The sequence below is a fragment of the Saccopteryx bilineata genome, chromosome 9 (assembly GCF_036850765.1).
Source record: "Saccopteryx bilineata isolate mSacBil1 chromosome 9, mSacBil1_pri_phased_curated, whole genome shotgun sequence".
NCBI classification, from domain to species: domain Eukaryota; kingdom Metazoa; phylum Chordata; class Mammalia; order Chiroptera; family Emballonuridae; genus Saccopteryx; species Saccopteryx bilineata.
The window spans coordinates 44524290-44548362 of NC_089498.1; the positions used below are offsets into that span (position 1 = coordinate 44524290).

The following is a 24073-nucleotide window of genomic DNA, read 5'->3' on the forward strand; positions in this document are numbered from 1 at the left end:
CCTCCCACTCCCCTTCTCTCTCTCTCCCCTCTCACCATCAGTGGCTCAATTGGTCTGAGTGTCAGCCCGGAGCTCTGAAGATGCCCTCTTAGATCTGATATTCAAGAGGGAGGAAACAAGCAATAAATGTATATTTAAAATAAATTCTACAGACTTCTGTCTCTGGCCAAGGAGGAACTGGATGTTTCTTACTGAGACAAATGAAACAATAAAAACAGAAAAAAAATATAGTGTCTAGCCAGGTACTTCAGCTGGTTAGAGTGTCATCCCCATATGACAAGGTTGCGAGTTCAATCCCTAGTCAAGGCACATACAAGAAGCAACCAATGAGTGTACAACTAAGTGAAATAACAAATTGATGTTTCTCACTCTCTCTTCCTTCCTCTTTCTCTCTAAAATCAATCAATAAATTTTTTAAAGATTTCATTTATTGATTGTATGGGGGGTAGAGGAATGAGAAGTAGTTGCTTCATTCCAGTTGTTTATAGGTTGATTGCCATATGTGCCTTGACCGGGCAAGCCCATAGTTTCAAACCAGTGACCTCAGTGTTCCAGGTCAGCACTCTATCTACTGTGCCATCATAGGCCAGGCAATAAATAAATTAAAAACAAACAAACATCAACAAAAAACCCCCACACATTTTAACACCAGCCTGGCAGTGGAACAGTGGATAGAGCATTAGCCTAGGATGCTGAGGTCCGAGGTTCAAAACCCCAAGGTACCTGGCTTGAGCGCAGGCTCATCAACTTGAGTGTAGGATTGCCAGCTTGAGCATGGGATCATAGGCATGATATCATGGTTGCTGGCTTGAACCCAAAAGTCGCTTGGAGCCTAAGGTCACACTGCCTTGGCTGGAGCCACCACCCCCTCTCTGGTTAAGGCACATCAATGAAAAACTAAAGTGCTGTAACTATAGGTTGATGCTTCTCATCTCTTCCTTCATGTTTCTCTGTCTCTCTCTCTGTTCCTCTCACATACAAAAAAATTTTTTATATATAAAATAATTGAGAGATACAGAATACAGTGTGTCTGTAAAGTCATGGTGCACTTTTGACCGGTCACAGGAAAGCAACAAAAGACAATAGAAATATTTGTGAAATCTACACCAAATAAAAGGAAAACCCTCCCAGTTTCTGTAGGATGATGTGGCAGCATGTGCACATGCGCAGATGATGACATAACACCGTCTATACAGCGGAGCAGCCCACGGCCATGCCAGTCGAGATGTGGACAGTACATCTGAGGAAAGTTCAGTGTGTTCTGTGGCTTGCTAAATTCAAATCCGTGACCAAAGTGCAACGTGAATATCGGCGCGTTTATAATGAAGCGCCTCCACATAGAAATAACATTACTTGGTGGGATAAGCAGTTGAAGGAAACTGGCAGTTTGGTGGAGAAACCCCGTTCTGGTAGGCCATCAGTCAGTGACGAGTCTGTAGAGGCTATAAGGGATACCTACCTAAGGAGCCCTAAAAAATCTGTGCGTGAGCCCACATCGAACTGCACTGAATAGGTATGAAACTGGGAGAGTTTTCCTTTTATTTGGTGCAGATTTCACATTTCTATCATCTTTTGTTGCTTTCCTGTGACCGGTCAAAAGTGCACCATGACTTTACGGAGATACACTATATTAGGCAATGAAGGACAGTGGTCACTGAGAGATGGCAAACAAATAAAGTGAGCCTTCTGATTGCCCACGTACTGTCTAGAGCAGGGGTAGTCAACCTTTTTATACCTACCACCCAATTTTGTATCTCTGTTAGTAGTAAAATTTTCTAACCGTCCACCGGTTCCACAGTAATGGTGATTTATAAAGTAGGGAAGTAACTTTACTTTATAAAATTTATAAAGCAGAGTTACAGCAAGTTAAAGTATATAATAATAATTACTTACCAAGGCCCTGGCCGGTTGGCTCAGTGGTAGAGCATCGGCCTGGCATGCAGAGGTCCTGGGTTCGATTCCCGGCCAGGGCACACAGGAGAAGCGCCCATCTGCTTCTCCACCCTTCCCCCTCTCCTTCCTCTCTGTCTCTCTCTTCCCCTCCCGCAGCGAGGCTCCATTGGAGCAAGGATGGCCCGGGCGCTGGGGATGGCTCCTTGGCCTCTGCCCCAGGCGCTGGAGTGGCTCTGGTCGCAAGAGAGCGACGCCCCAGAGGGGCAGAGCATCGCCTCCTGGTGGGCAGAGCGTAGCCCCCAGGTGGATGTGCCGGGTGGATCCCGGTTGGGCGCATGTGGGAGTCTGTCTGACTGTCTCTCCCCGTTTCCAGGTTCAGAAAAATACAAAAAAAAAAAAAATTACTTACCAAGTACTTTATGCCGGATTTTCGCTAAGTTTGGCAGAATAAATCTTTTTTTTTTATTTTATTTATTCATTTTAGAGAGAAGAGAGAAATGGAGAGAGAGAGACAGAGAGAGAAGATGGGGAGGAGCTGGAAGCATCAACTCCCATATGTGCCTTGACCAGGCAAGCCCAGGGTTTCGAACCGGCAACCTCAGCATTTCCAGGTCGACACTTTATCCACTGCGCCACCACAGGTCAGGCAGAATAAATCTTTATAAAACGACTTACTATAGTTAAATCTATCTTTTTATTTATACTTTGGTTGCTCCGCTACCGCCCACCATGAAAGCTGGAACGCCCACTCGTGGGCGGTAGGGACCAGGTTGACTACCACTGGTCTAGAGAGTATTGCCAAGCTGTGATGTAGGGGGAGTAACCCAGGTGGAGTCTGGCAGAATATACCACCTGCAAACATGCTACTATGACACAGGATTGTTTTGAGCTAAAGGCAGTTGAGAAGGAGCAGATACATGAAAAATATCTGCTCTCCCTGATTTGCCTATAGGCAGGGCATAAACTTATAAAGGTGTCTCCACTCCCATCTCTATCAGGAGGAACAGAAATTAATCACCAGACAACTCCAGACCCTTATTATCCCAGGAACTTCACAAAAGGAGTCTACACAACAGACCTTACTAATTAGCCCTTACCTTCCATTAGTTCCCCCATTAATTTACCTTCTCACAATATACTGCACTAGAAACTTGAAGTTCTTTCCTCTGTTTGTCACTCCTCTAAAAAGTTTTGTTCTTTTGTTAGAAGGCTATGTAAGCCCTGGTCAGATAGCTCAATTATATAGTTAGAGCATCATCCCAAAATGCAAAGGTTGCTGGCTTAATCCCCTTTTAGGGCACATGCAAGAATAGATCAATGTTCCTGTCTCTCTCTCTCCTTCTTCTCTCACTGACAGTCAATAAATAAATATATTAAAAAACAAACAAACAAAAACCCTGATCAGGCAATGGCGCAGTGGATAGAGCATCCGTCTGGGACGCAGAGGACCCAGGTTTGAAACCCCGAAGTTGCTGGCTTGAGTGTGGGATTATAGACATGGCCCCATTCATGGTTGCTGGCTTAAAGTCCAAGGTCACTGGCTTGGAGCAAGGGGTCACTAGCTCAGCTGGAGCCTCCTGGTCAAGGCACATATGAGAAAGCAATCAATGAACAACTAAGGTGTTGCAACGCACAATGAAAAACTAATGATTGATGCTTCTCATCTCTCTCCATTCCTGTCTGTCTGTCCCTGTCTATCCCTCTCTCTGACTCACTCTCTCAAAAAAAAAAAAATTGTCCTCGACTTTCTGAAGTATGAGGATCATAACTGGATCATTTGTGTGGATCTTAAAATGGTAAATTTCCTGCTAGGACAACAGAGAGGTTTCATGAAGTATCCTTGCTTTCTGTGTTTGTGGGACAGCCGAGCTCGGGAGAAACACTGGACACAGAAGGAGTGGCCGAAACGTGAAGCTATGGAAGTAGGGATGCAAAATATTGTGAATGAACCTGTAGTTAATTGAGACAGGATCATTTTTCTCCCACTTCACATCAAACTTGGCCTAATGAAGCAGTTTGTTCAGGCTTTGAATAGAGAAAGTGAATACTTTCAACATATTATTTCTACTTTTCCTGCCTTGTCTTTTGAGAAGATAAAAGCAGGTGTATTCGATGGACCTCAAATTCGAACCCTCATACGTGACGAAGAATTTGCCAGGAAGATGAATAAGGAGGAGAAAGCAGCATGGCAGTCTTTTGTGGCAGTTACAAAGAACTTCCTTGGCAACAAAAAAGCTGAAAACTATGAACTTCTAGTTCAAAGGATGCTGTTGGCTTTCCGTGACATTGGATGTAACATGAGCGTTAAGATTCACGTCCTGAACAGTCATCTTGATAAGTTTCCCGAAAATCTTGGAGCTGTTAGTGATGAGCAGACTACTGCTGGAGCATCAAACGAGATTGTCCTCAACAAGTACACAAACGCAAGAGCTACAAATGCAAACTTTTGCCTGAATAGAATTTAACTAAGTTTTGTGCAAATTTTATGATTAAAATAAGTGTTTTAATATGTTCTATTTTGAAATTGTAGACAAATTCTGATGCAATCATATCTTTCAGTGTATTTACTGCATTATATAAATTATTATGTTTTCACAAAGATGATGCCCAAGAAGACATTCTACTTCATTATATTAAACTAAATATTGAGAATTTTACAATAAGATGAAAACCTAAAATCTTGAATTGCAAAAAGAACTGTAGCTCACAGAAAAAAACTAATGTCAGATTTGAGATCAGCACACTCAAATTAGGTAAGAACAAGTGTTTTTTGTGGATGCAACAAAAATTTTGTTCCCCGGTGTAATGAAAGAAATATAAGGTCGCTACTTCGCGGATTTTTGCCCATGGGGGGGGGGGGGTCTGGAACATAACCTCCGCGATAGATGAGGGACCGCTGTACACCAAAGACGTCTTGCTGGAGCAAAAGGGAGCAGAGCACAGCAAGGCAAAGCAGACCTGCCTGGAGAAGAACAGTGCTGTCCAGCTGGAAAGGGGCCTGGTCCCAGGGCTGCCTCACAGCTGTTCCGCTTTCACAGCCCTGCTGTGTCACAGTTGAGCTGTTCCAAAGCCAGGCTGTTTTTACAGACATGCTATATCACCGCTGAGCTGTTTTGCAAGGAATAAACTTCCCTTCTTCCCATACCCCAACGTGAGGATTCCTATTGGCATTGAATCGATGCCAATGACCATCGGTTGACAATACAAATGAGCGTTTCCAGAAGCTTTACAGAGTCCCAGTGCTTTCCATTTTCCAGATGTATCTCACCCCAAGGGTACTGATAAGATTTGACCATCATCAAATAAAAGTTCTCAATTTCTATTTCATCCAAACTTCCTACAACAGCAGCTGGCAAATGTCTATTCATTGAAGCATTGGTTATAATAATAGTTTTATCATCTGCTGGGAATAGGTAAATCTGATGTCATTGATGACCAATTCACTCATGAGCTTGATTTAAACTTCCGTAATTCATTTTCAGAAATTTCACCTGCCCTGGCTGGTTAACTCAGTCAAGTTAGAGCATCATCCCAAAACAACAAGGTTGCAGGTTTGACCCCCAGTCAGGGCACACACGGGAAGCAACCAGTGAATGCACATTAAGTGGAACAACGAATGAATGCTTCTCTCTCTCCTTCACTCCCTTCCTCTCTCTATCTCTCTAAAATCAATCCATATTTTAAAAATCTTTGAAAGAAACTTTTCATCTGCTTAGGCAATCACTGGTATAAAGTTCACCTTGCTAACAAGGTTCTTAGTGATTAAGAGATCAAGTATCTTCAAGAGTGGCCTGTTGCTGACATAAAGTAGAGGCATGCCTGGATAAGAGAATTGTGGAAGTTAAACAGAGAACCTTTAATCTTCAGTTTTTCTTGGTAATTGATCTTAAACTGAGCATCTATGTGTCAATTTTTGGACAGTAGCTTTCTTCTTTGTTTATTTGGTCACCAAATTCCACTTTATTCAAAATGGGCAATTTCAATTAAACACTACATTCTTGGCCCTGGCCGGTTGGCTCAATGGTAGAGCATAGGCCTGGCGTGCAGGAGTCCCGGGTTCGATTCCCAGCCAGGGCACACAGGAGAAGCACCCATCTGCTTCTCCACCCCTCCCCCTCTCCTTCCTCTCTGGCTCTCTCTTCCCCTCCCACAGCCAAGGCTCCATTGGAGCAAAGTTGGCCCGGGCACTGAGGATGGCTCCGTGGAACTCTGCCTCAGGTGCTAGAATGGCTCTGGTTGCAACAGAGCGATGCCCCAGATGGGCAGAGCATTGCCCCCTGGTGGGCATGCCGGGTGGATCCCAGTCGGGCACATGTGGGAGTCTGTCTGACTGCCTCCACGTTTCCAACTTCAGAAAAATACAAAAAAACCCACTACATTCTTAGAGTTCATGTCTCGGCTTTAAGCCTAAATGTAAATGAACATACAAGGATTCATGGCCTTATTTTTTAAAATATTTATTTATTTATTCATTTTAGAGAGGAGAGAGAAAGGGGGGAGGAGCAGGAAGCATCAACTCCCATATGTAGACAAGTGCAGGGCCTCAAACCAGCAACCTCAGCATTCCAGGTCGATGCGTCACCACAGGTCAGGCTGATTCATGGTCTTCTAATTAGTACTAACCAACATATCAATCACCACTGATTTTCCAATTTGAGCTTCTCCAATACAGAGAATATTAAAACAGAAGCCTTGAGACCTGCCTAATTGCCTCAGTGGATAGAGCATTGGTCCAGCGTGCTGACATCCCATGTTTGATCCCTGGACAGGGCACACATGAGAAGTGACCATCTGGTTCTCTTCCCTTTATTCTCCCCTTTCTCTTTCTCTGCCCCTCTTGCAGCCAGTGGCTTGATTGTCTTCAGTGTCAGCCCTCGGTGCTGAGGATAGCTTGATTGATTGGAGCATTGGCCCCAGATAGGGGTTGCCAGATGGATCCCGGTTGGGGCACATGAGGGAGGGAGTCTATCTCTCTATCTCCCCTCCTCTCACTTAAAAAGAAAAAGAAAAACCCCAAAGCCTTCCTGAATGAATCTGTTGACCAGCTGAAGAAGCAAACTCCAAAAACTAACAGTCACATATAGTTAAAGAATGAATATTTTCTGCCTGACCAGTGGTGGTGCAGTGGATAGAGCATTGACCTTGAATGCTGAGTTCCCAGGTTCAAAACCTCGAGGTTGCCGGCTTGAGTGTGGAATCTTCAACATGATCCCACGGTCGCTGGCTTGAGCCCAAGGTTGCTGGCTTGAGGAAGGGGTCACTGGCTTGGCTGGAGCCCTCCCGGTCAAGGCATGTATGAGAAACTATCAAGGAACAACTAAACTGCTGCAACTACAAGTTGATCTTCTCATCTCTTTCCTTTCCTGTCTGTTTCTCTCTCTCAAAAAAAAATTTTTTTTTTACAGAGACAGAGACAGAGAGAGGGATAGACAGGGACAGACAGGAACAGAGAGAGATGAGAAGCAAGCATCAATCATTAGTTTTTCGTTGCGCATTGCGATACCTGAGTTGTTCATTGATTGCTTTCTCATATGTGCCTTGACCGTGGGCCTTCAGCAGACCGAGTAACCCCTTGCTCGAGCCAGCGACCTTGGGCTCAAGCTGGTGAGCTTTTGCTCAAACCATATGAACCCGCGCTCAAGCTGGCGACCTCGGGGTCTTGAACCTGGGTCCTCCGCATCCCAGTCCGACGCCACCATCTGGTCAGGCAAAAAAAAAATTTTTTTAAGAGAATGAAATTTTTCTCTTTTTTGTCTCTGTTCATCATCAGACACTTGGAAAGACATACAAGTTTTTGTCACCAAGTGAGACTGAAAAAGCAGGTACCACCCCATTTCAGAAGGCATGGTCCTGCACAGGAACTGAGCTAAACTGCCTGAGGGACAGTGAAGCTGTGCCCTCACCCTCAGCCCCAAGAAGCATGTCTCAGTGGCCCGGGGAAACAAGGGGGGTCAGAAGCAATATTTTCTTAATCTTTGACTATAAGCAACAGGACAACCAAAGCAACTGAAACATGTAGTTAAAGACTGTACCTAGCTTGACCAGGTGGTGGCACAGTGGATAGAGCGTCAGACTGGGATGTGGAGGACCCAGGTTCAAAATCCCAAGGTCACCAGCTTGAGCCTAAGGTCACTGGATTGAGCAAGGGGTCACTCGGTCTGCTGTAGCCCCCCCCCAGTCAAGGCACATATGAGAAAGGAATCAATGAACAACTAAAGTGCCGTAAAGAAGAGTTGATGCTTCTCGTCTCTCTCCTTTCCTGTCTGTCTGTCCCTCTCTCTGTCTTTGTCTCTGTCACACAAAAAAGACTGTACCTATATCTCTAGACTCAATGATCTAATATCTAAACATGTTTACTATTGAGTGTTGCTATCAGTAATAATGCAAGCAAGGAGAAAGCAATATCTTTTAAAGAATTGGAATTAGCACTGAGCAACTGAACTACCCAGTGGCTCAATGGATAAAGCATCCCCACTCAGTGTGCCAGAGGTCTGGGTTCGACCCCAGGCAGGGCTCCTACCAGAAGCAATCAATGAGTGTACATCTAAGTGAAACAGTGAGGTGATGCTTCTCTCTCTCAAATCAATTGTAAGAAATTAAAAAAAAAAAAAAGATAAAGGAAATTGTGCCTGACCTTTGCAGGCACAGTAGATAAAAGCATCAACCTGGAATGCTGAGGTTGTTGTGTATTTGAAACCCTGGACTTACCCAGTCAAGTCACATACAACAAGCAAGCAGTGAGCAACTCAAGTGAAGCAACTATGAATTGACACTTCTCGCCCAACCCCCCACCCTGTGAAATCAATATATAAAATCTTTTTTTAAAAAAATAATTAGGCCTGCCTGACCTGTGGTTGCACATTGGATAAAGCGTCTACCTAGAACACTAAGGTCGCTGGTTCAAAACCCTGGGCTTGCCTGGTCAAAGAGCATATGGGAGTTGATGCTTCCTGCTCCTTCTCCCTTCTTTCTTTCTTTCTTTCTAAAATAAATAAAAATAAAATCTTAAAAAAAAAAAAGAAGAATTGGGCCTTGGCTGGTTGACTCAGTGGATAGAGTGTTGGCCCAGCATGCAGACATTCCAAGTTCGACCTCCAGTCAGGGCACACAGGAGAAGGGACCATCTACAGTACTTCTCTTCTCCGCCCTCTCCGCTTCTCTCCCTCTTCTCTCACAGCCAGAGGTTCGAGCATTGGCTTCAGGTGCTAAGGATATCTCAGCTGATTGAAGCATCTGCCTCAGACAGGAGTTGCCAGGTGGATCCTGGTTGGGGTGCATGCCAGAGCCTATCTCAATATCTCCCCTTCTCTCACTTAAAAAAAAGTTGGAATTAAAAACCAAAACTGTCCCCTGACCAGGCGGTGGTGCAGTGGATAGAGCGTCAGACTGGGATGCGGAAGGACCCACGTTCAAGACCCCGAACTCGCCAGCTTGAGCACGGGCTCATCTGGTTTGAGCAAAAGCTCACCAGCTTAGACTCAAGGTCACTGGCTCGAGCAAGGGGTTACTCGGTCTGCTGAAGGCCCGCGGTCAAGGCACATATGAGAAAGCAATCAATGAACAACCAAGGTGTCACAACAAAGAATTGATGCTTCTCATCTCTCTCCCTTCCTGTCTATCTGTCCTTCTCTCTGACTCTCTCTGTCCCTCTCTGACTCTTTCTGTCTCTTCATAAAAAACAAAAAACAAACAACAAAAAAGAATGAAGTACTGATATATATGACAAAGTGGATGAATTGGGGAAATTCCAAGTGAGATGAAATAAAGACAAGCCTTTTCAGCAAAAAGTCATGAGACAAGTCAAAGAGAACTACCAGCCTGACCAGGCGGTGGCGCAGTGGATAGAGCGTCGGACTGGGATGCGGAAGACCCAGGTTCGAGACCCCAGGGTTGCCAGCTTGAGCACGGGCTCATCTGGTTTGAACAAAGCTCACCAGCTTGGACCCAAGGTCGCTGGCTCGAGCAAGGGGTTACTTGGTCTGCTGAAGGCCCGAAGGCCCGTGGTCAAGGCACATATGAGAAAGCAATCAATGAACAACTAAGGTGTCACAAGGAAAAACTAATGATTGATGCTTCTCATCTCTCTTCGTTCCTATCTTTCTCTCTGTCTATCCCTCTCTCTCTCTCTCTCTCTCTCTGTAAAAATAAACAAACAAACAAACAAACATTCATCTTTGATTAGTTTGATTCTGATGATTTTTGTCAATTTATTCACTGCCTTTGTGGAGGAACAGACTTCCTATTCTACCAATTCGGCTGATATCACTTCCCCATGTCCTTTCCTGCTGGGTTATTTCCCCTCTGCCCCACCAAGAGATGGAGTCCAGTTCTTTTCCCTTTGAATCTAGACTAATGATTTGATGCTTCTCATCTCTCTCCGTTCCTGTCTGTCTGTCCCTATCTATCCCTCTCTCTGACTCTCTGGCTTTGGTGACTCAGCATTGCATCGCTAAGAAGGCCAAGTCAGATGAGGGCTTGCGGCTTGGTGTCTTAGAACACTTTCATGCAGCCATCATGCTGCTTTCATGCAGCCACCGTGCTGGCCAGGGCACACAGAAGAGGCACCCATACACCTCTCCACCCTTACCCCTCTCCTTTCTCTCTGTCTCTCTCTTCCCCTCCCACAGCTAAGGCTCCATTGGAGCAAAGGTGGCCTGGGAGCTGAGGATGGCTCCATGGCCTCCACCTCAGGCACTAGAATGGCTCCGGTTGCAACAGAGCAATGCCCTAGATGGGCAGAGCATCGCCCCCTAGTGGGCATGCCAAGTGGATCCCAGTCAGGCACATGCAGGAGTCTGTCTCCCAGTCCAGGCACCAGACATGTGAGTAACGAAGCTTCTAGATGAGCTCATATCTAGCCATTTCAGCCACCACCACCACCCCAGCCACACAAATCTTCCAAGCGGAGGCACCAGACATTGTGGAGCAGAGACAAGTCATTCCCACAGAAGCATGAGCGTAATAAAATGATTGGGCCACCAACTCACTCAAGGTAAACTTTATGTGCCCTATAAAGTTTCACACAATCTAACCCCATCATCCCTCTGATCTTGGCTCTGCCACTCTCCCCCTTGCTCGCCCTGTTCCAGCCTCATGGGCCTCCTCACTGATAATCCAACAAGCAGCATCTTCCTATTTCAGGGTCTGTGCACTGGCACTTTCTCTCACCTGGAATAGTCTCCCCCCAAATATCTCCCGCCCCTCTCAGTTGATTTGCTCAAATATCCTAGTGATGCCTCTCTGACCACCTGTGCCGGTTTCCTATGGCTGCTGTACCATATAACCACACACGTAGTGACTTAAAATAACCACCTCACAGTTCTGGAAGCCAGAAGCCTGAAGAGGGTCTTAGAACTAAAACCAGGGTGTCACCCAGCTGTGTTCCTTCTGGAGGCTCTAGAGACATACTCAGTTTCTGGGGATTAGGACATGGACATTGTGGGGGTTATTTTAAAATTTTTTATTTATTGATTTTTAAAGAGAAAGGAGAGAGAGGAGAAGCAGGAAACATTAACTCATAGTAGTTTCTTCCTGTATGTGCCTTGACCAGGCAAGTCCAGGGTTTCGAACCGGTGACCTCAGCATTCCAGGTTGACACTTTATCCACTGCACCACCACAGGCCACACCTTTTTTTTTCTTTTTTGTCTACTACACTACCCTTTTGAAAATTGTCATTTTCCCTATCCCAGCATTTCCAATCTCTTTACTCTATTTAATTTTTCCTTTTTTAACCTCTGCTTTAAAATTTTCCATGATTCTAATCACTTTCTAACATATTATATAATTCACTTATTATAATATTGATCTGTTTTACTCTGCTAGAACATAAGTTCCTGATATGACCTGGCACCTAGAAAAGTGCCGGACATATAATAGGTGCTCAAAATGATCTGTGAATAAAAGGGTTACTCCCCAGAAACCTGGACCATGATCCACTCCCACCGGCAATGCATGGGAGCCCTATTTCCCTATGCCCAGGCCAGATGTTTGTCTTTATCTTCTTTTTTTCTTTCTTTCTTTTTCTTTTTTTTTTTTTTTTTTTTTTTTTTTTTGTATTTTTCTGAAGTGAGAAGCAGGGAGGGCAGAGAGACAGACTCCCGCATGTGCCTGACTGGGACCCACCCAGCATGCCCACCAGGGGGCAATGTTCTGTTGCAACCGGAGCCATTTTAGTTCTGAGGTGGAGGCCATGGAGCCATCCTCAGCTCCCAGGCTACCTTTGCTCCAATGGAGCTTTGGCTGTGGGAGGGGAAGAGAGAAACAGAGAGAAAGGAGAGGGGTAAGGGTGGAGAGGCATATAGGTGCCTCTTCTGTGTGCCCTGGCCAGGAATCAAACTTGGGACTTCTACACACCAGGCCAATGCTCTACTGCTGAGCCAACTGGCCAGGGCTGGGTGTTTATCTAATTCACTCATCATGTCTTATACCACATACTACAAGCTTACTGGTCTGCTAGTGGTCAATGCCGCTGGTACTCCTGTCAACACTCCTGTCAACAGCTTTCTAATTTTCGTCCAATCTACAGATGTTATGTCATTGTTGTTTCAATTTCCATCTTTCAGATTATTATTGATTTTAAGTATTTCCTAATGTGTCAATAAGTGCTTTGAGCTTCCTGTCCTCTCAATGGTCTGTTCCTGTCCCTTGTGTCTTTTTCTACCAGGGTTGTGCTCTTGTGATGTTGATTTGTAGGAGTTCCTTGTAGTTGCTAAATTTCAATCACTAACCCATTTTAGATGTTGCAAATATATTCTCTCATTCTGTCCATTAAATTTTTAACTTCAACTAAAGATGTCTTTCCATAAACAGAAACTCTAAATTTTGACATGACTAAATTCATCAAATTCACTGTAGTTTTGAAGTTTTGTTTAAAAGTGCTCTTCCACCTCCAACTCACTGTTTCTGTTACCAGTGACTGCATAACAAACTCCACTAAACGTAGTAGTGTAAAACAGTGACTTTTTTTTTCTGAAGTGAGAAGCGGGGAGGCAGAAAGACAGACTCCCGCATGCACCCGACTGGGATCCACCTGGCATGCCCACTAAGGGGCATTGCTCTGTTGCAACCAGAGCCATTCTAGCACCTGAGGTGGAGGCCATGGAGCCATCCTCAGCGCCCAGGCCAACTTTGCTCCAATGAATCCTTAGCTGTGTGAGGGGAAGAGAGAGACAGAGAGAGAAAGGAGAGGGGGAAAGGATGGAGAAGCAGATGGATGCTTCTCTTGTGTGCCCTGGCCAGGAATCAAACCCGGGACTTCCACATACTGGGCTGACGCTCTACCGCTGAGCCAACCAGCGACTATTTATTACACTTACCTCTCACAGATCTGGGATTGACTGGGCTCAGCTAAATTCTCACTGGAGGTCTCTCAGGCCATTGCAGCCAGTTGGTGTCTAGGGCTGAAATCATCTCATTCAATCACTCACATGTCTGGAAGTTGATGTTGTCAGCCAAAATGCAAATCCTCTCCATGCACTTTGAGCTTCCACACAACATGGCAACTGGACTCCAAGAGCAAGCATGCCAAGAGAACCAAGCTGAAGCCTTTTATCAGCGGTCCCCAACCCCCGGGCCGTGGACCAGTACCGGTCCGGGGGCCATTTGGTACTGGTCCGCAGAAAAAGAATAAATAACTTATGTTATTTCCGTTTTATTTATATTTAAGTCTGAACGATGTTTTATTTTTAAAAAATGACCAGATTCCCTCTATTACATCCATCTAAGACTCACTCTTGACGCTTGCCTCGGTCACGTGATACATTTATCCGTCCCACCCTAAAGGCCGGTCCGTGAAAATATATTTTCTGACATTAAACCGGTCTGTGGCCCTAAAAAGGTTGGGGACCATTGCCTTTTATGACCTAGCTTCAGAAATCAATGTTTTGGACTGAATATTTGAGTCCCTGCCGAATTCATATATTGGTGCCTTAACCTCCAATGTGATGGTATTCGGAGATGGGGCTTTACGAGGTAAGCAAGGTGAGATAAGATCATTAGGACAGGACCCTAGTCTGATGGGATTGGTGTCCTCATAAGAACAGACACTAGAGAGCTTAGTCTCTCTATAGCATAGGAGGACATAGTGAGAAGGTAGCCTTCTACAAGCTGGGATGAGAGTCTTCACCAGAACCAAAACCAGAACCCAACCATGCTTCATCCTGATCTTAGACTTCCCAGTATCTAGAACTGTGAGAAAATTTATTTCTGTTGTTTAAACCACCCAGTCTATGGCATTTTGTTACAGCAGCTTAAAACAGGCATTCGGTGCCACTTTCATCACATTTATGTATTAGAAGCAAGTCACTGAGGCTAATCTTTATTCAAGACAAGAATGGAATACCACCTTTGATGGGAAGCATAGCAAAACAATCTGTGGACGGTAGTGTTACTCTCCAGTTCCTTTTATTCACTCCATAGTTTTATTCTTTACATTTAGATCTTTATTGCATTTGGAGTCTACCTCTGTATGTGGTGTGAGGTAAGGATTCATTTTTTTTTCTCCATATGGTGAGCCAGTTTCCCCAAAGCCACATGAACAATCCAGCCTTCCCTCCCCCCATAGAATGGCAGTGCCACCTTTATCATTTTGTTATGTTCCTATACCTGTCTGGGTCTGCCAGTGAGTCTGTTCTGTTTCTTTGGTGTATTCATCTGTTCTTGCACCAATGCCAAACTATTTTTATTATGGCTTTGCAGCCTGTTTTCATGTCTAGTAGAGCTAGCACTCCCCTTTTCCCACATTGAATTAACTATTTGTACACTTTTATTCTTCCATAAAAAATTTGGAATGTTTATCAAGTAGCTAAAAAATTCATCTGGAATTTTTATTGAAATTTCTTTGAATTTGTTGACTAATTTTTAAAGAACTGGCATGTGGATAATATTAAGCTATCTTATTCAAAGGCATAAATGGTGTTATTTTTTTTCAGATTATCTTCTATATCCTCTCTCCATAAAGGGCGTATGCATCTTTAAGTTGTTTGAAAAAAAACACTAGGCCCTGGCCGGTTGGCTCAGCGGTAGAGCGTCGGCCTAGGGTGCGGAGGACCCGGGTTGGATTCCCGGCCAGGGCACACAGGAGAAGCGCCCATTTGCTTCTCCACCCCTCCGCCGCGCCTTCCTCTCTGTCTCTCTCTCTTCCCCTCCCGCAGCCAAGGCTCCATTGGAGCAAAAATGGCCCGGGCGCTGGGGATGGCTCTGTAGCCTCTGCCTCAGGTGCTAGAGTGGCTCTGGTCGCAACATGGCGACACCCAGGATGGGCAGAGCATCGCCCCCTGGTGGGCAGAGCGTCGCCCCCTGGTGGGCGTGCCGGGTGGATCCCGGTCGGGCGCATGCGGGAGTCTGTCTGACTGTCTCTCCCTGTTTCCAGCTTCAGAAAAATGCAAAAGAAAATGCAAAAAAAAACAAAACAACCACTATAGTTTTTTTTCCCTATTATTGAATTTACTGGGATGACACTGGTTAACAAAATTACATAGGTTTCAGGTGCACAGTTTTACAACACATCATCTATACACTGTCCTGTGTGTTCGCCACCCCAAGTCAAGTCTCCATCAGCAACTAACTATAGTTTTTATTGCTATTGAAAACTGTACATTCTAAAAAAAAACAAAAAAAAAACTGTACATTCTTTTAAAATTACGTTTTAATTGATTATAGTGTTAGTGGATAATAACCGATTTTTTTTAGGTTGACCTTATATTGACCACGATAATCCCTTTGTTAAGAGCATTCCTGCCCTCTTTATTATGAGGGCAAGAAGTATTCCCAAGACATTTTGGCCAATTGTGAGTACCAGTTACATCATCGATGCAAAGCCCCTTTCTAATAGTCATCATTCTAATGAGCAAAGGCACTGGTGTTGATCAAAGATAAAAGGTAGGTAAGTGCTTTGTAGAAGCTTCTTCAGAGCCTGCTTTTACCACGATGCCCGCTGACTATCCCTAGAGTTGGGGTGTAGTTGTACCAATTCGCACAGCCACGAGAGGGCGCCAGGCCTCACTTCTACACAGGGAAGGCTACCGTGCGTGGAGAGAGACGGTGGCCACCAGGGGGCACTGTCATTGGGCAAGCACTATTGCGTGTCTGGCGCTGCCGTATTCATTAGGAATATAGCTGTGCTTAAGGCAAGGGAGGAGCTAATGTAAAGGCGGGGTAGTGTACGCAGGCGATAAAATGATCATTTCAGGGTGTAATAAGTTCTATGAAGAAATAAATCTGGGTGACAGTCACTGAGTGTGGCTCCTTACTTTAGGGGCTCAAGGACACTTCTCTGAGATTACATCTCAATGAGGATAAGGAGCTCTAGGAGAAGAATGCTCTGTGGCAGAGGAACAATGTCTATGGGTCCTGGAAGGGCAGAACCTGATCAAGTGGAGAATACAGGCAAGGGACAGAGGGCGGGGAGAAAGAAGAGGAGGATTTTAGCTTCTGCTCTGAAGCAAGGGAAGCCTGTGGAGGGTTGCAATATGTATAAAAGATCCCCAAACCCTGACTGGATAGTTCGGTTGGTTAGAGCATCGTCCCAAAGTGCAGAGGTTGCCGGTTCAATCCTGGGTCAGGGCACATACTGGAGGAGATACATGTTCTTCTCTCTCTCTCTCTCTCTCTCTCTCTCTCTCTCTCTCTCTCCCTGCTTCCTTCCTCTCTAAAATCAGTCAATAAAAAAACCCTGAAGAAAATAAAAGATCCCCAAGATAGGTTGTTATCAAAAAAAAAAAGCAAGGTTAGGAAGTTCATGTCTGCCTATATAAAGAGGGGAAACAATATAGATTCACATTTGTTTGTATTTGCATGAAGAAATACTGGAAGGAGAGCAAGAAAATGATTTTTTTTAAAAAAACCCAAAAGCCATGACCTCTTGAGGAAAGAGAAGAGGGAACAGGGTGGATAGAGATTAATGCACGAGTGAGGAAAAGTGTCATCTGATTGCGGAGTGGGTGACAGACCCCAGGCCTTCAGAGGCAGCGAGTCTGGTGAAGAAGGCAAGGGTGGCAGGGCAGGTACAGTGTCCTTTGGGGTTTCTTTTAAAAGAGTTAAAATTTTTATTTTTTATTTTAGAGAGAGAAAAAGGAGCGAGGAGCAGAAAGCATCAACTCATAGTAATTGCTTCTTGCATGTGCCTTAACCAGGCAAGTTCAGGGTTTTGAACCAGCAACCTCAGCTTCCCAAGTCTGTTTTCTTTATCCATTGCGCCTGTCCTTTGGGGCTTTTCCATGCCACAGGGCCTGTGCGTTGGTGTTTCCAAGGGACAAGTTGCTGGCCACCTATGGTGGCTGTAAAACTAATGGTCCAGCTCCTCCCTCCCTACAATAAGGTTAATAACAATGCTTATTACATGCCTGGCACTAGTCTATGGTCTGTGCATTTAAGCCTCACAACAACCCTGGGAGGTAGGTACTATTAAAATCATCTTTGTTCTACAGATGTGGAAACTGAGACACAGAAAAGGTTAAGTGAATTGCTCAGTATCACACAGCTTGGAAGTAGGACATGTGGCATTTGAATCCAGGAAAGAGCTGCGGTAAGCTGTTTCCCAATTCTTTTGTTGTAGCCTTGTTTTCACTCAATGTGTTGCCCTTTAGATAGGCTATCTCAGAGGGCTGTGAGATGTCACTGGCACCTTCCTATAATCAGTCAACCTCTTCCTGCCATTGAAGAGTAGCAATCATTGCTATGGTTTATAGGTGCACCGTAGTATAGGAATTAAGTAGTTGGGCTCTGGAGTCAAATGACTGAAATTGAAGTTCAACGCCACTTCCCAGATGTGTGACTTAGGGCAAGTGACATCACCCATCTATGCAGAGGCAGATTTAACAGCGGGTGCACCAGGAGCACGCCCTGGGCCCCGACTTCTGAAGGGCCCCACAAAACCCCAGCTTTACACTTTTCTCTAATGTAAGGGGCCCAGTATTTTCTTCTGCACCCGGGGCCTCAACCAACCTTAATCTGCCTCTAGATCCATGCCTTCGTTTTCTCATCTCTGAAGTCCCCCTTCTGCTGATGAGAAAGAAAACCAAGAAGCACAGCCAGGACTTTAGAACCTGGGTCTGAGCATATACCGCCTCCACAAAGATGAGGAACCAAAAACAGGTTCTGAAAGATGGTCGGAGTTCCTGAGACCTAAGTGGGTGTCCTGGGAGGGGGGATATCCCCAGTCTCCACACATTTATTCTCTGCACATTGGGGGAGGGCACTGGAAGCCTGAGGTCTACCTGCACAGGGACAGCAAGGCAACCTGAAGGGTTGGACAAGCCAATGCTGAGTACTCCTCCTCAGGGACACCTTCTCTGCCCGCCAGCTGGGAGCTCCGAGTCCCTGGGATGGCTGCCTGATCCTGCTCAGGCTGCTGGCTGGCTGAAAGTGGGAACTGGGGCTGGGGCCCCTTCAGCCAGTAGAGGCGAGATGGAAGATGTGTTTTGTCCTGGGGGAAGATACCCGTCTCTGCCGGGCAGGTCCTTGGTGCAGCCCTAGCTGCACTCTATCTCCTGACTGTGCCCAGCTGGGACCACGGTACAACTAGACCTGTTGTTAAAATATTTAAATATCTTCCAGTTTGGGGTAAATAGCCACTGCTTACTTCTGATTCGCCAGCCCCTCCCTGAGGACTGTGCAGGCCGTGAATCACCGTGCTCCAGCCAAGAGCAGCCAAGGGCTCTCCTGACGGAACCCTGGGAGACTTGCCCATCATGGTCGGTGAAGGGCCCTGCCAGTACTTGATACTTTCCCTGGCTCAACATCAATGTCAATGTTCAGGGTCTTCGGGTATGGGTGTCCACTTCACACAAACACCTGTGCATCCTCTAAAGCCCTGCCTCAATGTCACTTTCCCCAGGAAGCCTCCAATTTTTTTCACCACCCTGAGTGAATGGCTCCTCCCACTCCCCGGGCTCCCAAGGATCTTGGATCTTTTAGCACTTTGTTCTAATCCTCTGCACACAGGCCCTTCTCCCCGACCAGTGTGTGAGCACCCTGATGCCAGGGACTACCTTCTACTCATCTTTGTGGCCTTAATTCCAACGGCCATGCCAAGCACACGATAAGTGCCCAATAAAATTCATGGAATGAATGAATGTTCATGATGCGAGGATTTCAGGTATATTAGGTCCTGTGCGTCTCCTGCGGCCACAGGCCATCATTCCCACAGAGGCAGAGCGCCACCAGTCCGCTGGGGCCCCGCTAGCTGGCATTGGGCCGAGCTGGGGGAGGTGAGGACAGGATGTGAGTCCCGGGGGTGCAAGGTCAGCAGGGCCTGTTCTCATGCTCTCCAGTCAAAGAGGAGTGCTTCTCCATCTGTCTGGGTCAGCTGTGGGTGCTGGGATATGAAAAGGCCAGCAGGAGGGAGGAAAACGGGGGGGGGGGGGGGGGGGGGGAGCTGGGGGAAGCCCAGAGAGAGGAAAACCAGGCACCCGTTGTTACAGAACCATTAAATACTACTTATAAACAAGCCAGGAGGGCACTGGCGAAGGGGACAGAAGGGCCACAGAGGTGAGAGAGGGTCAGGGCCGCGCAGTCCGGGCCCGGTCCTGGAGGGGGCTCAGGCTGTGGTCACCGGAGGGGCTGGGCTGGCAGGGGCCCGGCTGCTTGCGGAGGCCTCGCAGCTTCACCAGCAGCTCTCGGACGAAGTCCTGAGGACAGGGCGGGGAGTGCTGAAAACAGGGAGATGTGGGGGCCCCTGCCAGCCCAGCCCCTCCGAACTGCTTCCCCGCCAGTGAGAGGGAGTGGAGGTGGAGGCAGGGTGGAGAGTGCTGAAAACAGGGAGATGCGGAGGCCCCTGCGAGCCCAGCCGGTGAGAGGGAGTGGAGGTGGAGGCAGGGAGGGCAAAGGCTATCAAGACAGAGAAGGGGGAGAATGAGACGGAGATGAGAGAGAGCAAAGGCGAGGAGAAGCCAGGAATGAGAGAGATGAGGACAGAGAGAGGCAGAGACCAGAACACAGACACAGAGCTACAGAGAGACATCAGAGATGTTTCTCAGGCCAAGAGATCACCAGGAGGGTCCCCAGGGACAGAGGCCTGAGCCTCCGGGGCAGACATTCAATGACGTGTGTCCCTCAGCCAGCCCCGAGCTGCTTAGAGAAACATGAATACTTTTCCCTTTTAAAGCAGGGAAGGAAGTGGGAGGGGTTGGGCCATTCAGCTTCGGGCCTGGGAGGCTGGGCCCCCCACCCCCCAGAGGTGGGGAATGGAGCTCCAGGACGGCTGAGGCAGGCACAGGGAGAGAGGGAGGGAGGCAGCACCCACAGACAGAGCACAGCAGAGGCAGAAACGGGAGACAGATGGGGCGCATCTCAGCGGGGAAGGGATAATGGAGTGGCAGATGGGGAGAGAGGACTCGAGGAGTGAGGAAGACAAAAGACACCACTGGAGAGAGAAACGGGCTCCCCAAAGTTCCCTCTGCTGGCCCTGGGCATGCCTGCTTTCCCCTGCTCCCCAGAGATCCCCTCCCCCATCAGGGTAAAGGGGCCAGAACAGGGATCTGTAAGGGGGAAAGGAAAACTCACCTCTGTGGGGGCCGTGCAGGACTTCAGGAGTCCCTAAACAACCCCCCACCCATGCAAAAGAAAAAGGTAAATAGTAAATGACTAACAACACCTTCGCCCCTCCAGCCCCCGCCCTTTAACAACAAAACCCCAAGCAACAAGACAATGAAGTCAGACTATAGGTGGACTTCCCACCTGGCTTCAAGAGAGGAGTACAGTCTGAGGGCCTCATCAAATAACTGGGGACAACTTGAGTCAAGAAACTAGATCCAGCCTGACCAGGCGGTGGCACAGTGGATAGAGCATTGGACTGGGATGCAGAAGGACCCAGGTTCGAGACCCCGAGGTCGCCAGCTTGAGCGCGGGCTCATCTGGCTTAAGCAAAAAGCTCACCAGCTTGGACTCAAGGTCTCTGGCTCGAGCAAGGGGTTACTCGGTCTGCTGAAGGCCCGCGGTCAAGGCACATATGAGAGGGCAGTCAATGAACAACTAAGGTGTCGCAACAAAAAAACTAATGATTGATGCTTCTCATCTCTCTCCGTTCCTGTCTGTCCCTATCTATCCCTCTCTCTGTCTCTGAAAAAAAACAACAAAAACTCTAGATCCAGAGAGAGCAAGAAGGTCACACTTTCTTGCCTCAGAGAACAGGTCAGAGCTCAACTGTCTGGCTGTGACACCCAGCGCAGTGTGACCCTGGGCCAGTGATTACATCTCTTTGGGGCTCATGTTCCTCATATGGAGAATGAAGAATAGTGCCTACTTCATAGGGGTTTGTGAGGATTAAATAAATTAATAAGTGTAAAGCAATTAAAATAGTGTCCGCACATAGTAAGTATTTAATAAACGTAGTAACTTTTGTTGTGATTGTTAGGGAGGGCAAGGTGGACTGGGGGCAGCATTCCCCTTGACCTACCTGGATTTTCCGGCTTCTGTCCTCTTCACTCTCTAATTCCAACAACTCGTCAATGTTGACTTCATCAGGCATGTGTGCCTCCTAAGGCAGGGAGGGAGGGCTGGTCAGTGGCCCTTTCCCCTCCCACGGCCCAGGGCCCAGCTGGCGGGTTCTGGAGCAATAATGTGGCAGTCAGGGACAGCTCCACCAAGGCAGGACATCTGGGTGTTGGGGGGAGGAGTGACAGATGGGTTGACAGAGGCCTGTACTAACTTTAATGCCTGGGTCCCCAGGCCCCAGGGGACCTCAGGGTTGGCATGGGTCTCTCTGCTTGGCCCCAGTTCCCGCAGAGGGAAACAGGCCTGGTCAGGTTTTGGAATGTCAGAGTCTGGGATTCAGAAGTGGGGCTGGCTCTGCCCTTTCAAGGAAAAGTCTAAGAGCTAGGTGCAGCGAAGGGGAGCAGTGGGCCAGAGCCTGCTGGGGTGGCTCCTTGCCCAAGGGTACAGGAAGCCGCACAGGGGGCCAGACTACAGCCCCCTGCAGCCAAGGAGATGACCGCCAAGGCCCCCACAGGCAAATGGGATGAACCATGAGCTCAATTTTGAGCGACTAAGTGGGGAATCCTGGTATGGCCTTTTGAGACAGAGGGCCACACTCATGCTGGCTCAGTATCCCTGAGAGGGACAGAACCCAGCTGTCTGCGAAGAGATCCCTGAGGCAACAGATTGTTTTTCCTCCTCCACCCAAAGTTCTGCTGGCTACTGCAGCAGCGGTCAGCAAAGGCACAGAGTGTATAAGTGTGTTTACATGCCTGTGGGAGGGTCTCCTCTAAGTGGCTAGGGCCAGTGTGAGGGTGCAGAAGTACGTGGCATCATGTGTGTGCCCTGCTCAGGGGACTGTGGTCCTATGGGTGTGAGGTGTGTGCCTCTGGCTTAACTCTGTTTATCTCCTCATCATGTGTTACAGGCAGCCATAGTACCACTGCCCGAGGATGACCTCATAAGATGCCACCCACCACTAGCAACTGGACTTGTCTGTCCATCTGTATGAGCCCATGTGTGTCTGAGAACAGAGGGACCTCAAGTCCCTATAAGGGGCTTTGGCTTCTACCACCTTCACAGTGTGCTGAGGATTTCTGCCTCCTGTGTGTCTGTATACTGCTATGACCATTGGGTGCCTGGGACTGTGTTCCCCAGCTTGTGTGTGTTATACAAAGTATAACTTCAATCAGAGATGCCAGTGAAATGTCTGTGAGGCTATAGGTTATGCCCAGGGGCACCTGTAGTTTCTGCTATTGTATGTCCATATGCACCTACCTACAGCTTACACTGTTTTCTGTCTGGGTGTAACTATAATTTCTGTCATTTTACGTCTGAGTGGCTGCAGCATATATCATGTGGTTACTGTTTTTGCCTTTAGGGAATAATAGTATTTAGTTGTAGCTTGTACTGTGAGTCCCTATAGCTTGTGCTGGTGTTTATCTATGAAGAGCTGTAACCGGAGTTCTTTTGTGTGAGTGTCATTGTATTGTGTGTCAGCATATGGCTGAGGCTTGTGTTACTGTGAACGTGGATGTCTGTGGCTATAGCATATGTTGATCTGTAGTAACCACAGCTTACGTCCTTGAGAATATGTGTATGGCTGTTGCTTCTCTCAGTGTCTGAGTGGCTATAGCTTGTCACTGTGCACATCTGTGACTACTGTTGCTTCCTTTGCTGTGCATCTCTATGTGGTTGTATCTCCCCTGCTATGTTTGGCTATAAGACATCCCCTCCCCCCACCCTTTCTCCAGATATGGCTGCTCCGGCTCCCCAACTTTGCCTTCTCACCCCCAGATAGTAAGCCCCTGGCTCTCCATAGATATTTGGGCACAGCTCTGGTGACTCAAGTGTGTGTCTCTCTTAGTGTCCACAAGCAGAGAGCCATCCAGGGTGGATAGCGGAGCCAATGAGTCCAATGAGTGTCTGACCCCTGGGCGTGTGTGTGCAATAGCGAGCACAAGCAACCAAAGATCCCAAGAACAGAACGTAGGATGCCTGGGAACTCTCCTGTTCCCCACACCCCTCCCCGCCTCACCCTGCCGCGGTATAACTCCTCCAGGCGCTCGTCGATCCACTTCTCCACGTCCAGCCGCCGCTGCAGCTCCCGTCGGTCATACTTGACTGTGACACGCGCGTGTCTTTTCTGCAGCCCCCCGGGGCTGCCCCCAGGCCCACGGGCCCGCGATGGAGACTGCAGCTTGCTCAGCACCCGCTTGCCCAGCCGCTGAGCTGCCATCGCGCCCTAGCCCCGGCCCCCGCGAAGTGCTGTGCTCCTTTGCCTCCCGCCCAGGGGGCCTCTTACGGGGTGGGGCGGGGCCGGACGGAGGCGGGGGCTCCGGGTCGCGGAGGGGCAGGCCCCGCCCCAGCCACCCCGGACCTCAGTTTCCCTGCTTGCGGGGCTGAGGACTGGCCGCTGCAGCGGTGTAAAGCCCGCAGCCGAGCAAGGCTCAGGTATGGGCGAGGTTCGAAAGCCCCAGGCTAGCCTGGGCGTCAGGGGTTCCGGGGGACTGGATGCCGGGGGCTGGGTCCCGGGACAGGCTCAGAGGAACCGGCCTATCTGCGCCCTCTGTCGGTTGCAAGGGACGGTGCATGAGCCCCCCAGCCACCTTTCTTTGCCAGGGAACGTCAAGCCATAGTACTCACAGTTCATCATTTCTTTGTTGTTCATCGTGCATTCATTCGCGCATTTCTTCGCTCAGTCTACAAATATTTATGTACTGAGTGCCTGCTCTATAGAAGGCACTGTTCTAGGCACTGTAGATAGAG

The 24073-nt window shown here is 47.7% G+C and overlaps 1 protein-coding gene, 1 non-coding gene and 1 pseudogene across 2 annotated transcripts; 1 reads left to right on the forward strand and 2 right to left on the reverse strand.

Annotated features, from left to right (window-relative positions):
* Positions 1 to 5054: 5054 nt before the first annotated feature.
* On the reverse strand, positions 5055 to 18584 carry LOC136313616 (septin-10-like; annotated as a pseudogene).
* PPP1R14A (protein phosphatase 1 regulatory inhibitor subunit 14A) lies at positions 14640 to 23743 on the reverse strand. The gene is made up of 4 exons (XM_066242816.1): positions 23343 to 23743; positions 21288 to 21368; positions 20396 to 20428; positions 14640 to 19521 (listed from the first exon to the last, which is right to left on the reverse strand). Exons 1-4 carry the CDS (start codon positions 23541 to 23543, stop codon positions 19393 to 19395), a joined length of 444 nt encoding a protein of 147 aa, XP_066098913.1. The 5' UTR covers positions 23544 to 23743; the 3' UTR covers positions 14640 to 19392.
* TRNAP-AGG (transfer RNA proline (anticodon AGG)) lies at positions 14892 to 14967 on the forward strand. The gene has a single exon. It is a non-coding gene; the product is annotated as a tRNA-Pro (tRNA).
* Positions 23744 to 24073: the final 330 nt, after the last annotated feature.

Bases quoted from the DNA above. Each gene is read 5' to 3' on its own strand.
- PPP1R14A (XM_066242816.1), bottom strand. From the start codon at position 23,543: ATGGCAGCTCAGCGGCTGGGCAAGCGGGTGCTGAGCAAGCTGCAGTCT. The intron at 21,369-23,342 runs GTGAGGCGGGGA...TCCCTGCCTTAG, and splicing joins AGGAGTTATACCGCGGCAGG to GAGGCACACATGCCTGATGA. The intron at 20,429-21,287 runs GTAGGTCAAGGG...GGGGTTGTTTAG, and splicing joins ACAGAAGCCGGAAAATCCAG to GGACTCCTGAAGTCCTGCAC.